This window comes from Nicotiana sylvestris, chromosome 2, assembly GCF_000393655.2.
Source record: "Nicotiana sylvestris chromosome 2, ASM39365v2, whole genome shotgun sequence".
Lineage (NCBI taxonomy): Eukaryota > Viridiplantae > Streptophyta > Magnoliopsida > Solanales > Solanaceae > Nicotiana > Nicotiana sylvestris.
Window position 1 is genome coordinate 15,725,622 of NC_091058.1, and position 21,700 is coordinate 15,747,321.

The following is a 21,700-nucleotide window of genomic DNA, read 5'->3' on the forward strand; positions in this document are numbered from 1 at the left end:
CTTGGCCTTAAAGGGTGTTATTTCGAACTTATTGAAATAGTAACCCGTCGTCGTTCGATCGAGGTCGAACTCTTCTTTTTGGCGAAGACCCTTGGCCTTAAAGGGTGTTATTTCGAACATATCGAAATAGTAACTCGTCGTCGTTCGAACGAGGTATAACTCTCTTCTTTGGCGAAGACCCTTGGCCTTAAGGGGTGTTATTTCGAACTTATCGAAATAGTAACCCGCCGTCGTTCGATCGAGGTCGAACTCTCTTCTTTGGCGAAAGCCCTTGGCGTTAAAAGGTATTATTTCGAACTTATCGAAATGTTAACCCGACGTAGTTCGATAGAGGTCGAACTCTTCTCTGTGGCGAATGCCCTTGACCTTAAAGGGTGTTATTTTGAACTTATCGAAATAAAAACCCGTCGACGTTCGATCGAGGTCGAACTCTCATCTTTGGCTAAGGCCCTCGGCCTTAAAGGGTGTTATTTCAAACTTATCGAAATAGTAACTCGTCGGCGTTCGATCGAGGTCGAAATCGCTTCTTTGGCAAAGGCCCTTGGCCTTAAGAGGTGTTATTTCAAACTTATCGAAATGTTAACCTACCGTTGTGCGATAGAGGTCGAACTCTTCTCTTTAGCGAAGACCCTTGGCCGTAAAGGGTGTTATTTCGAACTTATCGAAATAGTAACCCGTCGTCGTTCGATCGAGGTCGAACTCTCATCTTTGGCGAAGGCCATTGGCCTTAAAGGCTGTTATTTCGACATTTCGAAATGTTAACCCATCGTCGTTCGATCGAGATCGAACTCTTCTCTTTGGCAAAGGCCCCTGGCCTTAAAAGGTGTTATTTCGAACTTATCGAAATAGTAACGCGTCGTCGTTCAATCGAGGTCGAACTCTTCTCTTTGACGAGGGCCCTTGGCCTTAAAGGGTGTTATTTCGAACTTATCGAAATAGTAACCCATTTTCGTTTGATCGAGGTCGAACTCTTCTTTTCAGCGAAGGCCCTAGGCCTTAAAGGGTGTTATTTTGAACTTATCGAAATGTTAACCCGTCGTCGTTTGATAGAGGTCGAACTCTTCTTTTTGGCAAAAGCCCTTGGCCTTAAAGGGTGTTATTTCAACCTTGTCGAAATAGTAATCCATCGTCGTTTGATCGAGGCCGAACTCTCTTCTTTGGCGAAGGCCCTTGGCCTTAAAGTTTATTATTTTGACTTATCGAAATGTTAACCCATCATCGTTCGATCAAGGTCGAACTCTTCTTTTTGGCAAAGACCCTTGGCCTTAAAGGGTGTTATTTCGAACTTATCGAAATAGTAACCCATCGTCGTTCGATCGAGGTAGAACTCTCTTCTTTGGCGAAGGCCCTTGGCCTTAAAGGGTGTTATTTCGAACTTATCGAAATAGTAACCTATCTTCATTTGATCGAGGCCGAACTCTTCTTTTCGGAGAAGGCCCTTCGCCTTTAAGGGTGTTATTTTGAACTTATCAAAATGTTAACCCGTCGTCGTTCGATAGAGGTAGAACTCTTTTTTTTTGGCCAAAGCCCTTGGCCTTAAAGGGTGTTATTTCGAACTTATCGAAATAGTAACCCGTCGTCGTTTGATCGAGATCGAACTCTTCTTTTTGGCGAAGGCCTTTGGCCTTAAAGGGTGTTATTTCGAACTTATTGAAATAGTAACCTGTCGTCGTTCGATCGAGGTCGAACTCTTCTCTTTGGCGAAGGCCCTTGGCCTTAAAGGGTGTTATTTCGATCTTATCGAAATAGTAACCCGTCGTCATTCGATCGAGGTCGACTCTTCTTTTTTGCGAAGGCCCTTGGCCTTAAAGGGTGTTATTTTGAAATTTTCGAAATAGTAACCTGTCGTCGTTCGATCGAGGTCGAACTCTCTTCTTTTTGGTGAAGTCACTTGGCCTTAAAGGGTGTTATTTCGAACTTATCAAAATAGTAACCCGTCGTCGTTCGATTGAGGTCGAACTCTCTTCTTTGGCGAAGGCCCTTGGCCTTAAAGGGTGTTATTTCGACTTATCGAAATGTTAACCCGTCGTCGTTCGATAGAGGTCGAATTCTTTTCTTTGGCGAAGCCTCTTGGCCTTAAAGGGTGTTATTTCGAACTTATCGAAATAGTAATTCATCGTCGTTCGATCGAGGTCGAACTCTTCTCTTTGGCGAAGGCCCTTTGCTTGAAAGGGTGTTATTTCGAACTTATAGAAATATGACCCGTCGTCAGTCCCAGTTTTTTGAGAATCAGACATTTTCCAAAGGAGTCCCAGTTCGTTTGACATTTCTTGCATCAGAGGGTGCAACATCGGAGAATACGAAACGTTTTTATTTCGCTTAGTTTCGTTCTGCGCACACATTGTAGTTTCCTTGTCTAACTCTTGCCTTTCGGCCTTGAGATGTCACCGACGGGCGGTATTTCGGTTGTTTTGCAGTAGTTTCTCGTTCTTTAATTGATGTTTCTTTACTCGCTCGCTCGCGCGGCCTTTGTGTTCCTGCTTTAGCAAAGAGCAAAAGGTGAGTTAAAATGATACTTTCCTTACCCCCACCCGGTGGTCCGATGGGGAGGACAGGTTGGTAACGTTGTTCGTCTTGCTTGGCATTTCGATGGTTGATGGGGCGAAGATTTGTAAACTTGGTGATTCTACTCGGCTCTCCTCCCCCTACCGTGCTGCGCCTTTGTCCCGCGTGGGTTGGGTTTTTCCTTAGCGCTCTTTTCGGTAGGTGATCGTATTTTTTTTCTTTGATCTGGGAAAGACTAGGAAATTTCACTATCCCCACAGATGGCGCCAAATTGTTTAACCCAAAAGATATGGAACCTTGTTGAATTAATCAATCAAAGAAAATGAAGGGGTAAATCTTAGTCAGACATAATAAATTCCAGATCAAAGAGCTAATAATATAGATAGTATAGAGGACGAAAGAGATATAATCGATCTTATTGAAATTCAACATTGTGGCTCCCATCAATCGATCGGAGAGATAGTTTTACATGTTCTTCTGCAGATTACTTCTTTCCTATGAAGATTACAAGAAGAGAGTTTGGGAGAGAGAAAGGGAAGGAGACCGCAACCCCCCCCCCCCCATCGAGGGTTATTCCCTACTATATATAGTCAAGACATTCTTGCCATTCACTTGGGCGGGACGTTGGTCAGCTCGACCGTGACGGTAAGATTTTGACCAATACACTAATGCTTCAATAGCTAAAGAATGGAGTAGGTTTCCAAATTAAATGAGGTCTGTCTGATATACAGATTGCACGGCAGTACAAGTTCATGGGAATATTTCGACCTTAAAAACTAACGTTTGAATTCGTTTCATTCCTTTAGGATTTCCGCCAACCAGCTAAAGAGAACTATAACTAAGAATAAATGACATTTTAATCTGCAACATATGTTAGCACTATTCAAAGCATATCTTTACCTTTTAGTTTCTGTTTCTTTTCCTATGGCCTTTTTTTTCTTTTTTATTGGATACATGAATTCGTAGGAGAGCTAGAAATTTTATTACACAGAAAAGGAACAACCTCTGGGCCCAAAAAAATCAAGGGACCCGCATGAAATACGTTCCGACTGCACTGTCATCACCCAAGCTCCCTATAGTCAAATGTAATTATGTCGTTGTCCTTTCTTAGTTTCTTTCCATAGGAAAAGAAATGTTGCTCTAAACTCTAAAATATACTTCCTCTTTTTAATTTAGATGATATATTTCGTTTATCGAGAATTAGTTTGACTAAACTTTGAACCTAAATTAAATTAGTTTAATTTAGTATTTTAAAATTAAAATTTAGATATTAAAAAATTACACGAAAAGTACTATAAGTTGTAATTTTCTCATGTCAATATAATAACAAAATATATTTTAAAATATTGGTCAAACTTCGCACAATTTGACTTTCGATAAACGAAATATGTCATGTAAATTAAAACGAAGGAAGTATGTATTTTATAATTTTATTTTATTTGATGATGTGCCTAGATCTAAAATATATCATGATATTTGTGTAGCTGATAAGATTATATTATTAAAGTAAAATAGAAAGTTAAAAATTAAATTAGTTTTCAATATATAAAGGTGTCTAACCTTTTCAAAATATACCAAAAAAATAAAGTGTATCATATAAACTAAAACAGAAGGAGTATCATCTTCTTACTATTCCTACGATATTTAGGAAATCAGATTAACTTTTCTTTGACTATTTGACTTCAATCTTTTTGAATGTTTTCTAAATTAAATATCCTATATTTTAAAATTTACCTTCATAAAACTTTTCTGTACTTTCTGAATATACAAATAAAGCAGGGCCAAAAAAGTTCTGTCTGATACATATAAGTAGGAAATTTGTGTGCCTATGATTGTTTGTTTGTCTCCATAATGCCAAAACTTGGGAGTTCCAGCGGTAGTATTCTGGTTTCGCTATTGTTGATCTTCTTCTCCTTATTGACCCAAAATGTCGCTACTAATTCCAACCTCAGTTTTAAAGAAGCCCCAAAATTCTACAATTCCCCTTCTTGTTCCGCCATTAATTTTTCAGAAAATGCAGTACATGTAGCTATGACCCTTGATATAGCTTACCTCAGAGGATCTATGGCTGCGATTCTTTCGGTTCTTCAACACTCTTCTTGCCCAGAAAATATCATTTTCCACTTTGTAGCCTCTTCTTCTGCTGAAACCACACACTTGAACCTTACAATTGCTAAATCTTTCCCTTATCTTCATTTCACAATTTATCCAATCCAAGATATTGCAGCCGTTGCAGGACTAATTTCCACTTCCATTCGCTCTGCTTTAGATTGTCCTTTAAATTATGCTCGCAATTATCTTGCTGATCTACTTCCTCAATACCTTCACAAAGTCGTTTATCTTGATTCTGACCTTGTTTTAGTAGACGACATTGCTAAATTAGCAGCAACACCTTTAACAGAAGACTCTGTTTTAGCAGCACCTGAATATTGTAATGCCAATTTCACTACTTACTTCACGCCCACGTTTTGGTCTAACCCTTCACTTTCCTTAACTTTCGCGAACCGAAACCGAAAACCTTGTTATTTTAATACGGGGGTTATGGTTATTGATCTTGATAGATGGAAAGCTGGGGATTATACTACAAAGATTGTGGAATGGATGGAGTTGCAAAAGAGAATGAGGATTTATGAATTGGGTTCTTTACCGCCTTTTCTACTTGTTTTTGCTGGAAATATAGCTCCTGTAGATCATAGGTGGAACCAACATGGTCTAGGCGGAGATAATTTTCGTGGACTCTGCCGAGATTTGCACCCTGGTCCGGTTAGCCTCTTGCATTGGAGTGGAAAGGGGAAGCCTTGGGTTCGACTCGATTCGAACCGCCCTTGTCCCCTCGATGCCCTCTGGGCACCTTATGATCTGCTGCAAACATCCTATACTCTTGAATCTTAAGGTACTTTACTCAATCCAATAATGCCGCACTTGTTGAATTGTGTGACCATCCTATTCAGTAGTCTAAACTATTAGGAAAAGCACTTATTTTGTGGCGTTTGGACATAAGAATGTGAGATTCCGGAAAAAATTAATTTTTTTTTAAGTGAAAATAGTATTTGAAAATTAGAGTTGTGTTTCGACGTGAATACAATTTGGAGCTTTGTTTTGAATTTTTGTGAGTGATCTGAACTGAAAATTTTGAAAAACATCTTTTTGAAGTTTTTTAATTTTTCGAAAAATTTGAAAATTCAACTTCGGGTGAAATTTGAAAATTTTATGGCGAAACATTATTTCCGAAAAAAATACAAAATTTCCCAAGAAAAGTGAATTTGTTTTATGGCCAAACGGGCCCTTTATTTACTTAATTATATCTTCGGTAGTGACAAGCATTTGCAGTTTACTGATAATTGCATCTTCTTATGTTCTTGAAGTGCCCTAATAGGCTTCTATTATGGTTTCAGGTGTCTTAGAAATTGCAGTAAATTAGTAAAAGAGATCGAGAGTAGAGATCTGTGTCTTGAGATCCTCCTCGATTGCGTTATGTACAGTATTTGTCTCTCTTCAAGGAGATCCCGAAAGGGCTAAGGTGAGGGTTGTTATTATTTTCTCGTAGATTACAATATACAGTTGCCAAGAATTCTACACTGGCACTTAGCTAGAGTACTATTTTTGAATGTACGAGATGAAAACATATACTACTACTATTTGCAGTTAAGTTTACTATAGAATGAAAAAAGTGGCAGGTTTCTCACACCTTTCATTGGAACTGAATCAAGGAGCAGTCAGACAACTAAACGATAAAAAGACCAAGATCATTCAAATTGTGCTTGCAGTAGCAATTTGAAATTTTAATACAGATAATTAATACTGATAATGTGTAATTCTTGAAGTTTTAATCTCAAATTTAATAATGCTTAGCTAAATTGGCATCTGATCTGAGCTCTGCTAAAAAACTTAGCTTGAGGTCTCATACATTTCCCATGCAGCTCCGGTTGTGCTTAATTTCTATATCTTCCTTTTTTACTTTTAGTGGAGATTTGGGTTAATTCACAGGCGGATATAACGTACTACTATTAGCAAAATTTCTAGATTTCAGCCTTCTCATCCCTTTAGTTTTTTTCTAAAAAGGCAGCTCTGTGCAAAAAGCACATGTTAATTTCGTGTTATAAGATATAAAATAAAAGGGAAAACAAACAGGCTACCATTTGTACTTGTTAATCCAAATGCTATATCCAGTTCTTCTCTTCTAAGCTCTTGAGCAATTTGCCGCGCATCTTTTCCCTTTTTCTTTTTTATCCCGACTAAAGTCAATATCTTTCTAACTTTGTCATCGTTTTATATTCCTATTACTTAAGCGGTAAGAAATTCGAAAAAACAGGTGAAAAAGAAAAAGGAACATGAAAAAGAAAGTAAATAAAAATGAGAAGTGTCGGTAGAGTATCTTTTAATTCGTGTTGGGCGGGACAGGGAGATGGAAGAAACAAAACACATGGTCAAAAATATTCAACTTCTGCTAAAGGCATTGCGCATTTGACGCGATCCCATAATATATTAGGTGTAGTAATTTATTTATCATGGGGCCTGGGGGTCCCAAACCACTTGGATATTTTCTTCTTTTGAAACTTTATGGTTCCTCAAAGAGGGTCTATTGAATTACCGTAAACTCATATTACACTATAGATTTGCCTCTGCCGTCTTCGTTTAAAAATAGGTAAGTTTGATTTAATCCATTTCACTATTACTTAGTTTGTGACTACTGTAAGAAAAGTTTAATTCTAAAACCTCTCTTTGACCTCAATTTTGCTAGTGCTACTCTTTATCTTTTTGGAGTAAATAAATTTCAGTAACTCAAACTAAACATACATACCCTATAAAAAGTTGTTAAAAATAACAGACTTACATAGAGATTAGTAGATATGTGCATGTTTCAGTTTTACGAGTACAATGCATTTGAGAATTAAGTACTCTTTCTGCCGGGAAAGTATTTTCTTGATTGTTAAGTGAATATTCAGAAGTGGACTTTAGTTTGCAGAAATATGGTCAAATAGAACCTCTGGTAGAAGTTCAAATGTTAGAAGCTTTTGGAATTGAATTCCGGCCTAAAGTTTAGGTTATCATTTGAAATGAAGTTTGCTCTTTATCAAGTTGAAGTATAAAATTTCTATTTGAAATTATATTTGTAAATTACACAAAATGTAGCTTGTTAGAAGAAAAAAAAATCTTTTTCAAACCAATACAGCAGGCTAAGATTAAGTCACTCTGAAGATAAGGAATTTGTGGGTAAAGCTTCTCCTTATCGAATGTTTAAAATACTAGTATCAGATATTTACACTAAATTATATTAATTTTTCAGAATTTAAATATTTGGTGGAGTAACTTTTTACCTAATTTGTGATTCATGTAAGTGCGGATGCTGCCTTCTCAGAAGTTTGTATTTACTACGCTTTAGTCAACGGCTCATCCGCTAGTTCTAGCCTTTTAGATTAGAAGTCCAATTAATTACATTACTTTCAAGGGCAAAGCTTTTAAATGAGAAAGGAAGTGTGCGCATGACTTATTAAGCCATGATTTATGCCCCTGAACCCGCAAGAGGAAACTAATTACTGTAAGATATTTTGTATCCCAACTGATGTTGTATATATATCAATGGGAGACTCATTATTTCGATAATCATTTTTCAAACCAAAAATTTTATATAAAACACTTTTGTTTACCCTAAAAACGAATAACAATTTAATTTATATTTTGGTTTTAAGGACACCTGATTTTACTTAGCACAAACTGAGAAAAAAATGCAATATTGATATTGAAATTAACTGCAAATAGAAATAAAGCAAACCAAAAAAAATGTATAGCTTTGATCATCGAGGTAGGTCGCCTTCGAATCAAACAAGTATTTCACTGGAAAATATAAATAAAGTAACAGAGTATTGAGAGCTTAAGAGAAAGGTAGTATATTGTTATATGTAGCGTGAATATTATGTCTTTTACAAATAATCAGACCCTCTTTATACAGTAGGGGAATCTCACCCTTAATACAATCCTAAATACAGTAAGAAATCACATGATTAGCTGATTAATCGGCCTCTTCTTAATACATGCCGAGATTTCCGCCGTGATCCTCGCCCGATCGCGGATATCTTGGCTTTCCGTTATTTGGCTCGGCAGGCTTCCCTCGATCTTGCTTGTTCTCTATCCCGCTCGGTCTCGATCTTGGCTGATCTTGATCTCGATCGATCTCTGAGTCACGAGCTTGGCAATCTAACTTCGTGTCACTGTCCGGTACGACATGGGGTCGAACCTTTGTCTGTCACGCCCCGGTCTCGATTAATCATACAAAAAGGACAAACCCGATTTTAACTGTATACAACTTTTAAGAAATCTTACATATAGAAGACAATGTTAAAGAAATAATTAATAAGTAAAAATAAAAATACTCTCTAATAGTTAAAATTCTATTATCAAAAGAATTTTTACATGCTTAAAACTTAAAAAGAAATCAGCTTTTCACGTACAGTGAGTCTGTGATAATGTCGAAGACATAATTAAATAAATAAAAAATTTCAAACACTAACCGTTTAAACTTAATGAAATGATAATTTTTATGCACAATGTGTCATTACAACTACTGTGATATCAGCACCATGTTCATATGGCTTACTGCATACATGGCTGAATGCAGATGCGAACAAGTGCTGTTTTCAAAGTCGATCTTTGCGCTCCACCTTTCAATGAAGACTTTCTTGAACTGACGATTCACTTGGCCAATAAGACCAATAGCTTCGTCATATGAAGCCAAAACAGCTTCACAGATAGCAAACGACAGCTCCCGTCCATGTTGCATTCACAGATAGCAAACGACACTGAATTTTCTCATTGTCATTGAAACTTCGCAGGTTTTCTGGGCCAACCGGCCCATAAGCCTCTCTGATCATATGCAGGCCATGATCCAGTCTGTCTATATTCTAGAGCAATTTTCAGAAACCACTACTGTTTAGTGGTTATTAACTTTCTATAGCTACCATATATACAATTACTTTCAACAGCTATCATATACACAATTACTTTCAATAGCTATTTATTTAGTTATTACGCGATTGTATTCGTTGTATTCGTGCTACTGTATTCATGAATACAAAAGTAGAATTCGCTTAAAAATAGGGGAGTCCAGCTATGCGACTATATTCGTGCTACTATATTCATGAATAATAGCAGAATTCACCCAAAAAAAATAGGGGATAGCTGTTTAATAACGAAAAGAGAATCAATTAGCGTGTATCACTCCTAATTTAACTCAACAAAATCAATTCTACAAAATTTCCCTGTTACGCGACTGTATTCGATGTATTCGCGCTACTGTATTCATGAATACAGTAATAGAGGAGTGCAGCTGTGCGACTGTATTCGCGCTACTGTATACAATAGCAGAATTCGCTTAAAAAATAGGTGAGTCCAGCTATTTAATAACAGAAAGAGGATCAATTAGCGTGTATCACTCATAATTTAACTCAACAAAATTAATTCTACATTAATTTTGCTGCTAATGTATTGTATTCCATGTATTCGCGGGACTGTATTTATAAATACAGTGAGGTAATCAAGAAATAGGGTATATACCGTTCTATTCAATTCGACTGTATACATTGTATTCAATTCACATATATTCATTATTCACTATTATACATTGTATTCAATTCGACTGTATTAAAAAATACAGACCTCCGAAATACATAAATACAGGTGGAAAATAATGTATTTATACAAAAATACAATGTATTTGAGTGTATTTGTACAGAATATAATGTATTTGTATCATTGTATGTGACTAAAATAGCAAAGAAGAGAAGAAAGTTCGTTGGAGATGGCTTTTTTCGGCCAAGCAAAATACTATATACATTGTATTAAAACTAATAATGGAGACGAACAAAAATTCGGCCCTCAAATCTTCTCCGCGTAGCCATGGACAGATCTATTTGCCTAAGAGGATGAGCCCTAGTGGATGATGACACCGACGATTCTGATGCCAATGATCAAAATTGAGTGCTTTAGTGGGTATACCTTGTGTAACCTTCTTTGGAGTTGTTGAATCAGCCATTAAAGACGATATTTGAAGTTTTTCCTCAAAACCTAACAATGACAAAAATTGAAAAAAAAAAAGAGATTGAAGAGAAAAAGAAGAATGACAGAGTAAATTGGCATGAAGCGGCCAAAAGCTTTACCAATTACCACGAACTTCTAGAGTAAAAATGTTACGGATCAATTTTGAGAAATTTGTTCCTACAATCTTGTTGTGTGTGAGAGAGAGATCGTGGAGAGGGAAAGAAGAAAAATCTTGTTGTGATTTGAGAGAGAACGCGTGTTAACTGAAAGAAAAGGAGAGAAAAAACATAAATAATGTATTTCACGCATATATGGTAGTGTATACAATAAATATCGATTTTGGTATAAAATATAAAAGGTAGCTATATATAATAATATTTTAAAATGATTTTGTTTTATAATAAATATGGTGTAATAGTTTGCTATAGGAGGTAAAATTTTCTATATTCTACGGCCGACAGATGTTTTGGTACCCCACCACCATCAAGTTAGAGGTACAATAAAGTTGTAGTGCTTTTTATTAGGTGAAATGACCTTGTGACCACTTAAACTTGTACAGTTATATATGAACTCTCGGATTTCCCATTTGAACACCTTTATTTGAGAAAATGGCTACTAATAAATACCTTTGACCGATGACTATGCTTATATGGCAATATTATAGCTGATGTGGTCAATTACGTATTAATCACGAGTATAAAGCGCGTGAATACGATAAAAAATAAATAATTAATAATAAAAAGCAAAAAGAAAAACAAATCTCATACCCTTAACCCCCTACTCCTTCCTTTTATTCACTCATGTTCCCTCCGCCCCCTCCCCCTCCTTAATTGTCGGCCCCTATATCCCCCCTCCCAACCCCCAACCCCCTCCATTTCTCTTCTTCTTCCTTTCCCCTCTCTTCCCCTTTTATTCCAAATCAAGTCCGTAATCAAAATTTTAATAAATTACACTCCAAAGCTTCATATTCAACCACCACTATTCTCAATTTTCAACTATCAATGACACTTCAAAGCTTCATATTAGAGAAAAGTCCACATCTATTATCATAAAAATAAACCCAACGAATCAAGAGAGATAAAAGAAACCGGATCTGATTTTTGTAGTATGAATGGGTAAAAAGAAATTGAAAAGCAAACAGTGTTGGCTGCTTTTTGATTTTTGAAATTATTTGCTGATTTGTTGGAAAGAATCGGGTCTGATTTCGATCGTGGTAAAAGTTATTCACTGCTTCCCGATTTATCTCTCTTATTTTTGGAGGTGGTAGTTTTATCTCTAAGTTTTTGTGATTTTTTTTCTCTATGATTTTTGGTGGTAAAAGTCGAACCTGAAGATTTTGCATATGGTTCTTATTTTGTAGGTGAGAAGATGATAAAACAATGAAAGTGAATGGTATTAGGTGGGAGAGAAAAAAGACAATCACTAAAGATATTTGATCGCTAAAATCTAACAAAATTTCAGATCGACTCCCAATTCTGGAAGGTTTTTATCGGCGAGTTAGTTGAAGGAATATGTACAGAAGAAATTAATTTGACAAAAGAAAAAAAAAAGTGAGACCTTTAACATACACGTGTCAACAAAATGTGAATGAATAGAAGATGTGAATGAATAGAAGATGAGTTTATATAAAATATTAAATTAAATAGAAAACAGCAACAACTAAACAACACGCACAATCAGTGGCGTACGCAGAATTTTATGTAAGCGGTGTTGCAATTAATCGATAGACAGAGGCGGATTCAGGATTTTAATCCTATGAGTTCAACTTTTAATGTTTTTAGCGTTGAACCCATTATATTTTTAAAGTTATGGGTTCATATATTAGTATTTTTGTAATTTTAAAGAATATTTACATATAAATTTTTATTCCGCGTCAAAAGTTATGGGTTCAGTTGAACCCGTCATTACTATACTACATCCGCCACTGTCGGTAGACGGTGACTCATAGAAGTTAGGGAAGATGACAAGAGAGATGAAAAGCCAAGTAGAGTAGCAGTAAGCCAACACATTCAAAAAAAACAAATAGTAAAGGAGTTCATCGAGTATTTAAATAGATAATTCTTATTAGTAGTAAAACATCCATTGTGTTTGGTCAACTGGCTAGTCCTTTGTACTTTGTAGCATGGGTCGGCAGTTAGAAGTTCGAACCCGTGCAAACCGAAGCATCTCTTTTTTAACTAGTAGCAAAAGATGCCCCAAAAAGTGAACTCACGCAAGCATATGGTATCGAACACCCGACCTTCAATTTGAAAACTAGGCGCTGAACCACTGGACTGAGACCTAGGTTTTGATAAGTGGTGTCACTTTAGTTCTTTTATCTCTTATTCGTTTTTATATATCCTCTACTATAAACGAATTTAGTTAAATTTTTCGACGAAGCGGTATCACGTGCCTACGTGCATCCGCCCCTGCGCACAATTACAAGTATTTATTAGTAGTCATTTTCTAAGTAGATGTGTTCAAATGGGAAATCCAAGAGTTCATATATCAATTCTACAAACTGGTACAAGTTTAAATGGACACGAGACCATTTCACCTTTTTATTAAGAATCAAGAAAGATTATAGATTAAGATATACCCGTATAACGTAAAATTTATTATTTTTAAACGAAAAGTAATATTTACCTAAAGGAGACAATAAGAGAGGGTAGTTAAATTGATAAGTACTCTCCATCTTCAACCCTAAGATTGCGGGTTCGAATCACCAAACTAACAAAGTGAGAAAACTCCTCGACAGATTATCAAAAAAGTAAAAAAATAAGTGGGACGTGACGTATCTATGCGTATGCCATTGCTCAGACTCCAAATAAACATATAGGTCAAAAAGATCTTACAATTTGTGGGGGAGAGGGGGGGGGGGAATAAAGAAGGGATGTTAAGAGTCGATTAGAAGGAGAAATAGCCGCAAACGTCTTCGGTATTTTAGAGATTTGGTTCCACAACTTCACATCTATATAATAGAGCAGCAACTCACGGTGTTTGTAATTTTCCTTCAATATTTATTCGCTTCTTTGTAGGCTCCCTCATAATCTCTGCCATTGGAAGTGGAGGACTGCTTTCGGAAGTATTTGTAGTACACATATTGTAATATGATCTAAAGTTGTGTTAAGGCAAGGCAATTCGGGAAGAACGAATAAATTAGTAGTGAATACGAAAATAATAGATAAATGCATGCTTCTAAAAAGAATACTAAGAGGAATAGGAGGATACAAATAAATCTAGCACAACGCAGACAACAGCATCCAACAACCAAGGCATATTGGCCTTAATCTTACTCCATTCTGTTGACCTAAGTAGTATACTGCATCATGTAAACATAATTAGTGAATTAGGAGCATGGAGCATAGTATAGGATACAATTTAATGATGAATTTACAGGGATGGATTTAAGTTATATGCACAAATAGTGCAAATTATCTTTACACCATCCGTGTAATTTAGCCTTTTATAGCGAATTACTTAGTTTACCCATCAATGCTTATTAAATAAAATTACATGAAAATTATTTTTTAACTGAGCTGATTGAGTAAAATATTTTACCTCACAAAACTTTAATTCTAACAGAAGTGCTTACTATACAGAGTAAATAATGGGAGAATTAGCTACCTCCCTACGTAAGTGACATTGGCGATGAGTGCAAAGACGAACATGAGAGGATTTAAACCCTGTGCATTGTGTAAAAGAAAGCACGTTAGACTTCAGCAGTAATGTGCAAGATGCAAGTTATGCCTTGTACAGAGTAAAAACAATTCAGAAGAGAATTAATTCTGTGGAATACCTCGACATTCCCTCGTTTAATCTGTCAAGCAAAGAAACATGTTCAGTGACTTTGGCGTCAAACTCCATTAAACGAAACTAGGATTCAACATTAACTGTAATTAGCATTTTGTTAAGTTATAATCTGAAATTAATGACTTACGTTTAACCAAATTTGAGGTAGCCGGCCACCCATATAAACAGCAGCCATCATCCACCCCAAAACTTGGCCAAGCGCACTGTGTTCCGTCCCGTGCTCCTGCCAAAAGAAGGAATTTATCACGAATTACGCCATGAATAACCTTGTCATTGTCAGGATCTCATGGTGCAATTACTGAAGGAGCATACTTGTAATAGTTTTCTTCCACCAAACCCAACAATTAAAGCCTTTGTCTGATGAGGCATTCCCGACGATGTGGCTAAGAACGCTCCATAACCTGCCTGGAAATATTTTACCATTGAAATTTACTATCTCAGCTTAAGAAAAAAAAAAAAACTAATTCACTTATTATGGACATTGCATGTAATTATCTTTTAAACATTGACCTACACTGTAAAGATTCTTTTACACTATCAACGTAAATAAGCTGAGCCCTCTTGCTAAAGGGAACCTGTTAGTCTAGGGGTACAGAGTGAGCCGCAAGCAGCATGTGACTTTGGGTGGGTGGGTAGGGTTATTTTTTTTGGGGAAGGGGGGGGGTTGGAACTCCTCAAGTTGCCATTGGGCATCATCGGACGGGAACAAAGGATGCTTTTAGAATACTGGTGTAGCAGTTTTTGCAGTACATATATAGCTAGTAAACAGTTTTTATGAGCAAGTTGCGAGAGCAGTAAACTTCTGTTTTGCACATTATACCTCCACTAAGAGATTAAATTAATAGGATGAAGGGATTCACTTACAGATCGTGGGATAGGCTTGGGTTGGCTAACGGAAATATTTAGTGGTGCATCAACTGTGTCCTCATCTGAAGAGTAATTGTGGTTAAGCCCCACTGCTGACGGTCCACTTGCAATAGGCCTTAGATTGGACCTAAATGGCGGGGTTGCACTGCCGGCCAATGATCTCGCAGACCTGCTCTCAAATAAATATTCTTAGCAACCACTTAGTCGTCTAATCTTCTTTTGTTTTGTCTAATGATATCTGAAATTCATTTGTCCAAATAGTTTGAATTCGCGCAATAAGCGCTCCCCACTATAAATTCCTCTATTCCGCGGACTTGGATCCGAGACCTTTGATTAAGGGTGGAGGAATCTCATCTACCATACGATCACATTCCGTGTTGGTAGCTTGGTCTAATAAGTATATCAAAGCTAATTACAGACATTTTATTAAAATGTGTGGATTGGTAATCCGAAATAGGTATACATCAAATTCATATTAACATAAAGTAATATTGAGGTAGAAACTATTTACTAATGAATTAATCATAATTAAGTGCAATAAATTTTACGTAAACGACACATTTCGTGTAAGTATTGTTTTGATATATACACCAGCTACATGGGGCAAGTGCTCGTTGTAAAATCTCAAAGTAAACAAATGGAGAAAAAGCAGAGACTCACGTGAAATAGAAGTCCATGCGGCGTGAAGCAGATACTCCTATGCCTTTGGGTATTGGAATCCCTGAATCTGTTGGTTTTTGTGGTCTCAAAGGCTTCTTCACTTCTTCAACCTAATCAATTAAGTTAATCAAATAATCTTTTTATAAGCGCTTATTGTTTCATTGAAATAGCACATCACAGACTTGGAAACGTTAATTTGTACCTCTTGACCAGAGTCATCATCTCTCTGTTTCCAGCACCTATAGAAATAATCATAGTACAAGCTTTGCAGCACTAGTATTATAGTAGTTGTTGTGTAGAGCTGTTCCATAGCAGATCCAATAAAATAAATTAAGAAAAAAATTATTAGTATAGTAAACAGAAATCAGCTCTCAACTAGGAAAAAAGATGGGAATATTGGATGAGCATTTGTATTACCACAGCTGTGTACAGTTGGGTCGGCAACTGCATGAAGATAGAAAGAAATCAAAAAATCAGAGACATCAACGGCGCGCAATTCGATGACAGAAACCAAAGTGGTTTAATTAACTTCATGATTATATTTAAAGTTTTAATTATGCTCACCGTTGCAGGCTCAAGAAGGCAACCTGCTAGATTGAATATATCACTGCATCGAACATAACGAACGTATATACATTTGTAATTAGAATGGTAAAATTAAGAGGTCCTATTGAAGGAAAGAAAAATCCTATAGCACTCTGATTAAATAATAACAACTAAAATTCAATTACAAGCAAGTCACAATCGATTGAATGAATTTTCTGTTCATGTCACTCCATAAGTTTGGAATGTTCCTAGGTTATAGCACGTCCAATAAATACTGTGAAAATTGAAGAAAATGGTAAATGAAAGGTAAAAGAAACTAACCCGCCAACCCAACCAAGAAGGAAAAGAAGTGAAACGCCATGGCTGGATTTAGTTCTGAAGTTGGTGATGATTTGTGGGATTTCAGCGACAGCCCAACAGGAGAGGCTGACAAGACCAAAAGCAAAGGAGAACTCATCACTTAGGTTGCAAAGGCAATCCTTAAAATACCTGTTCACCCAACCAATACATGGTTTTTTCTCCTTAACACAATACGCTATTGAATTCTGCTGACGTAATGACATTAGGGCCTTCATTTCCTCTCTTAGTTTCTACTGTTTTGTGTCTTCTAAAGATGACGAAGAATAAACTGCGCACACATATATATAGCATTAACCCCCTCGGTACTACATGTGGAACAGAAATGCTCAAGACTAGGACAAAATATAAGAAAGACATTCTCGACTCCTCGGAGTCTGTGATATTGTTTCGTGATTTTACGTTCCTACCCCTGGACTTCTTTCAATTGACAATTACGCTAATATGGATTAAGATGAAAACCATATGAGACCACTTTTTTCTTTTTTGCCCTTCAGTAATTGCGCTCATAATGAAAAAGAAAATTTGATAGTAATAGTTTTGAATTTATGGGGCTTTTGACACTGCTATGAATATTTAATTTGTGATGCAAAATTGTCCAATCAGAGCTTATATTCTTCAACAGTGCTTAGTGAAAACTTTTAGTCACTTTGTGCCTTATTACCTACTTATAAGATAACAAACAGAATGCAAAAAGGTTTAGTGAATTCCATATCATTTAAATGGAAATGATATTGTTTTCATTAAATTCAATCTGATTTTTAGCCTTTATGCTACTCTTTCCTTTTTATGTGGCTCTTACCCTTCGTTTAATAGCATAATTAGAAATGTAAAAATGTGGTTAGACTTTAGCTAACTGAAGCGTGTTTATAGCAAATTAGAATAATATATATTACGTAATACTTAATACTACTCCTTCCGGTCCAAAATAAGTGATTTTTGGACGTTTTCACACAAATTAAGAAATCCGCATTTTAGTATTAATTAGCAATAGCATTGATCATATTAATCTTTACTATCTCACATAAACACTCCTAACACATATTTCATCACTATTTACTTCAAGGACAATATAGGAAAAAAATAATTAATTCATTCTTGAAATCTGGAAAAATCACTTATTTTGGACCACAAGAAAAAGGCCAAAAAATCACTTATTTTGGACCGGAGGGAGTAATATCTTATTTCAAGTACTTGCATTGTTGGAGGTAGGAGATCTTTTATTTAAATGGTTCAACCTTATATGAACATTCCACGAGCGGAAAGAGTGTCCGTTTTATCGGATAGAGTATATCGGTAATGATAGCCTCTTTATGTTTTTGATTTGTTGATAATCCTGATATCAAGCATCATACAGTATTAGTTTTCCGTCCCAATTTATGTAAAGGTGTTCGGATTTCGTTACTTAAATGAATTATTATTTGGCCGAATGTTTTGTATGTCTTTTAAATATTTTGAATTATTAATTATTGCGGCTTATATCATTTTTACATAGTTTTCAAATATATTAATTTTATTTCGAAAAATTAAAAAATGATATGTCCAAATGAACGTCAAAATTAAGATGTTTGAATTTTGAAAAGCCAAATGTGTCATATAAATTGAGATATATTTAGTTTTTTCTGTCTACCTTGTCTATTCTTTTATTATTATTAGATTAGATATTTATGTTAAAAAATTTAATGTTCAAACTGTTTTCGTGTAAAAATTACCTCTATAAATCCAAACCTATATGGAGACGAAACAATGTTGTCCAGACGCAGCATACATTCAAATACAACACTGCTTATATGTACTTATTTAGCATCTAGCGTCAAGTAACTCTTCAATACGTAATTGGGGACCCTATATATGGACTCCAAAATTTCTGATTATATATTCCCCTGTTGAATTTTAACTCCTTGGATGTATGCAAGAACAACATGATGAATAAGTTACGCTATATTGGCCAAGTTCAACTAGTAATTGCAAATCTCTCAAACAATATCCAATGTACATATCCACATTCAGTCTGCTAACACAAATAAATCTAACCGTTGTATTCTACTACCGGGGTGGACCAACTTAATTACTGCTCCTTTTGTCTTTAGGGGAAAAACAAGCCTAACCAACTAAGTTTTACATGAGTCCGAAACTGAAATGATGGATTTTTGGACATAAAATACGTTCATACAATTAAAAAAAAGTTATTTTTCTACATAAAATGCAGTATAATACTACATTTTATTTTAACGAAAAATTAGCCGTTAAAGTAAAACGCAGTATTATACTACGTTTTACTAAAAAATTAATTTTTTTATAGGAAAACGCAGTATAGTACTACGTTTAAGGAAAACGTAGTATTATACTGCGTTTTCCTATAAAAAAAATATAACTCCTCCTTCTTCCCCACGACATAACCAGTCGACATTTAAAAAAAAATAACCCCACCATTTCTGTTGGTCCCCCCTTTCGATTAAAAAAATTTCTTGGGCCCCACCCGTCACACAAAAAGTGAAGAGCGTAGGTCCCGCATACAACCCAAGCCTTGGATTCCTTCTTTCGGAGTCAAAATTTCAAATTTTCGATATTTCAAAAAACATAAATCTAGGTATTCCGATTTAGATTATGTCGAAGCTCGTAGAGCATATGCATATTTGTTTTCTTGAATGTGTTTTCACGTTGATCTGTGTTATGTTTGCGATTAAATTTGTATGTAATTTTTATCCGGATTAAATTATTAGTGTTTTAATAAAATAGTTAAAACTTGAGAAATTATTTTTATTGTTAATGAATTGTTCACAAATATCTTTTACTGTTTTATATGTAATTTCGTGAATGTTATGTTCATATGTTTGTTGTTTTTATTTAGTTTAGATTATTTATTTGCTTAAAGAATAGTGGCCTTTTAGCGGAGCTTTTTAGCGTAGTAAAATATAGAGCCTTACAGCGTAGTAAAATATAGAGCCTTTTAGCGTAGTAAAATATAGAGCCTTTTAGCGTAAATAGAGCCTTTTAGCGTAGAGTCTCTGTAGTTTAAGTATGTATTAACTACAAACTCTATCCAATTACACTTTACAAAATTAATTATTTAATTTATAAAATAAACTTACAAAACTAACAAATTAATATATGTTGTCAAATTAAATATCGAGCATGGAACTCATAGTTGTATATCCTGTCCAATTAAAAATTAATTATTTAATTTATAAAACTAACAAAATTCTAAAAATATTGAAATTGACACACAAAAAATTAAGGAAGGCTTGGTGCTACTGAGCCTCAAATATCGAGTCTGGAACCCATAGATAATTACTCTATCCAATTAAAAATTAATTATTTAATTTATTAAACTAACAAAATTTTAAAAATATTAAAATTGACACACATAATAATTAAGGATATCTTGGTGCTACTGGGCCTCAAATATCGAGCCTAGAACCCATAGATAATTACTCTGTCCAATTAAATAATTAATTATTTAATTTATTAAACTAACAAAATTTTAAAAATATTGAAATTGACACACATAATAATTAAGGATAGCTTGGTACTATTGGGCCTCAAATATCGAGACTGAAACCCATAGATAATTATTCTATCTAATTAAATAATTAATTTTATTTATTATAACACAAATACATAATTAATATTGTTTAAATTACAGTAGACGACATGGACTTGCCGCATGTGCATCCTGGACTAGCCACAGATCAGATATTAGTATTACAGGGTGACCATAGGTCTGCCTATGTATGTGAGGGACATCTATTGGATCAGACTCTCCGCCCCAGGAGACCGGACGACTTATGGGACTTTTTGAGGGAGAGAGATTTACATCCCTGCGTAGTCCATCGCCTGCGTGCTACGGGCTTCCTTAGGATTTTTGAGATTGGGTGGATGCAGCTCGACTGGTCTCTCATCACGGCGTTGATAGAGCGGTGGCGACCAGAGACGTACATTTTTCACCTACCCACTGGAGAGACCACCATCACGCTTCAGGATGTTCAGATTTTATATGGGCTGCATGTTGATGGACTGGCCGATGTACTGCCCCAATATATGAGAGCTATGATGCATCCCCAGTATTTGGATTTGCTGGGGCAGTATACTGGTTTCAGACCACAGGGTGAGGCTGCAGTTAGAGGGGGCAGTCGCATTTCTGTGACAGCTATCAGACAACATATGGAGGTATTGCACCCCGACATTACCTGCGAGACAGAGGATCTCCATATCCACTGGTATATGAGGTTGGCGTTGTTCCTTCTTTTTGGGGGTGTCTTATTCCCGAACACTTTAGGAAATCTAGTGAGTCTGCGCTTTCTGCATCATCTGCAGCAACTAGATGAGTTACTCCAGTACAGCTGGGGTGCTGCTGTTCTAGCATACCTATACATGAGTATGTGTCGGGCTAGCATGGGCACCCAGGTGTACATATGTGATTTTCTGCCGCTTATATAGGTGACAACATTTTCGAATACTCTATTCATTACTTCGAATTCTATATAGTCAAAATGACTCTTAAATTTTACATCAATGTTTTATCTTAGGTTTGGGCCTGGGAGCGGATCCTGCCGTTACAGCCACCTCTACCACCACTAGAGCCGGGTGTAGCACCTCCATTTCTCCCTCTAGCTACGAGGTGGGTTCTCTGGCGTGGGAACTACCGAGGCAGTGATGCTCATCATAATCTCCCCATTGTCAAGGATGTGTTAGATATATTGGAGGCCGGACAGGTAAATATGTGCCTAAACTTACTTGTTATAAATTCACTTGTGTTGCGCATACTCACTTTTATGTTATTATTTGATAGTTCATCTGGACGACATACAGCAACGAGTTGCTAACTGATCTGCCCGATTATTGCTCGGTCGACTGACTACTTTGGAGCACTTCCGTCTCGATGATGTGCCTCGATGTAGTGGAGCATCATGCCATAGAGCGTGTACTTTGCCAGTTG

At 35.9% G+C, this 21,700-nt stretch overlaps 2 protein-coding genes and 1 long non-coding RNA gene across 5 annotated transcripts; 2 read left to right on the forward strand and 1 right to left on the reverse strand.

Annotated features, from left to right (window-relative positions):
- Positions 1–4,345: 4,345 nt before the first annotated feature.
- LOC104216491 (probable galacturonosyltransferase-like 1) lies at positions 4,346–9,450 on the forward strand. 3 transcript variants are annotated; one of them, XR_708508.2, is made up of 3 exons: positions 4,346–5,398; positions 5,901–6,025; positions 9,122–9,450. XR_708508.2 is itself a non-coding variant. In XM_009766542.2 (2 exons), the coding sequence occupies exon 1, from the start codon at positions 4,357–4,359 to the stop codon at positions 5,395–5,397; it is 1,041 nt and encodes a 346-aa protein (XP_009764844.1). In that variant the 5' UTR covers positions 4,346–4,356; the 3' UTR covers position 5,398; positions 5,901–6,190. The 3 variants fall into 3 exon arrangements, 1 of the variants encoding a protein (XP_009764844.1); XR_011404966.1 differs by lacking the exon at positions 9,122–9,450 and adding an exon at positions 6,177–6,612; XM_009766542.2 differs by lacking the exon at positions 9,122–9,450 and having other exon boundaries at positions 5,901–6,190.
- Positions 9,451–11,440: 1,990 nt separating this feature from the next.
- LOC138886301 (uncharacterized) lies at positions 11,441–12,093 on the forward strand. The gene is made up of 2 exons (XR_011404967.1): positions 11,441–11,799; positions 11,900–12,093. It is a non-coding gene; the product is annotated as an uncharacterized lncRNA (long non-coding RNA).
- Positions 12,094–13,184: 1,091 nt separating this feature from the next.
- On the reverse strand, positions 13,185–17,056 carry LOC104216489 (vacuolar lysine transporter YPQ1). The gene is made up of 12 exons (XM_009766539.2): positions 16,726–17,056; positions 16,423–16,465; positions 16,276–16,302; positions 16,061–16,159; positions 15,859–15,968; positions 15,196–15,367; positions 14,644–14,736; positions 14,459–14,554; positions 14,318–14,338; positions 14,146–14,204; positions 13,750–13,840; positions 13,185–13,633 (listed from the first exon to the last, which is right to left on the reverse strand). Exons 1-12 carry the CDS (start codon positions 16,977–16,979, stop codon positions 13,532–13,534), a joined length of 1,167 nt encoding a protein of 388 aa, XP_009764841.1. The 5' UTR covers positions 16,980–17,056; the 3' UTR covers positions 13,185–13,531.
- Between the last annotated feature and the right edge of the window lie 4,644 nt (positions 17,057–21,700).

What these genes read in the sequence shown, in the direction of transcription:
- LOC104216491 (XM_009766542.2), top strand. Translation starts at nt 4,357, where the DNA reads ATGCCAAAACTTGGGAGTTCCAGCGGTAGTATTCTGGTTTCGCTATTG.
- LOC104216489 (XM_009766539.2), bottom strand. Translation starts at nt 16,979, where the DNA reads ATGAAGGCCCTAATGTCATTACGTCAGCAGAATTCAATAGCGTATTGT. An exon ending in ATGATGACTCTGGTCAAGAG is followed by an intron (nt 15,969 to 16,060) that starts GTACAAATTAAC and finishes TTAATTGATTAG; the next exon opens with GTTGAAGAAGTGAAGAAGCC. An exon ending in GCGTTGTGCTAGATTTATTT is followed by an intron (nt 13,634 to 13,749) that starts GTATCCTCCTAT and finishes ACACAACTTTAG; the next exon opens with ATCATATTACAATATGTGTA.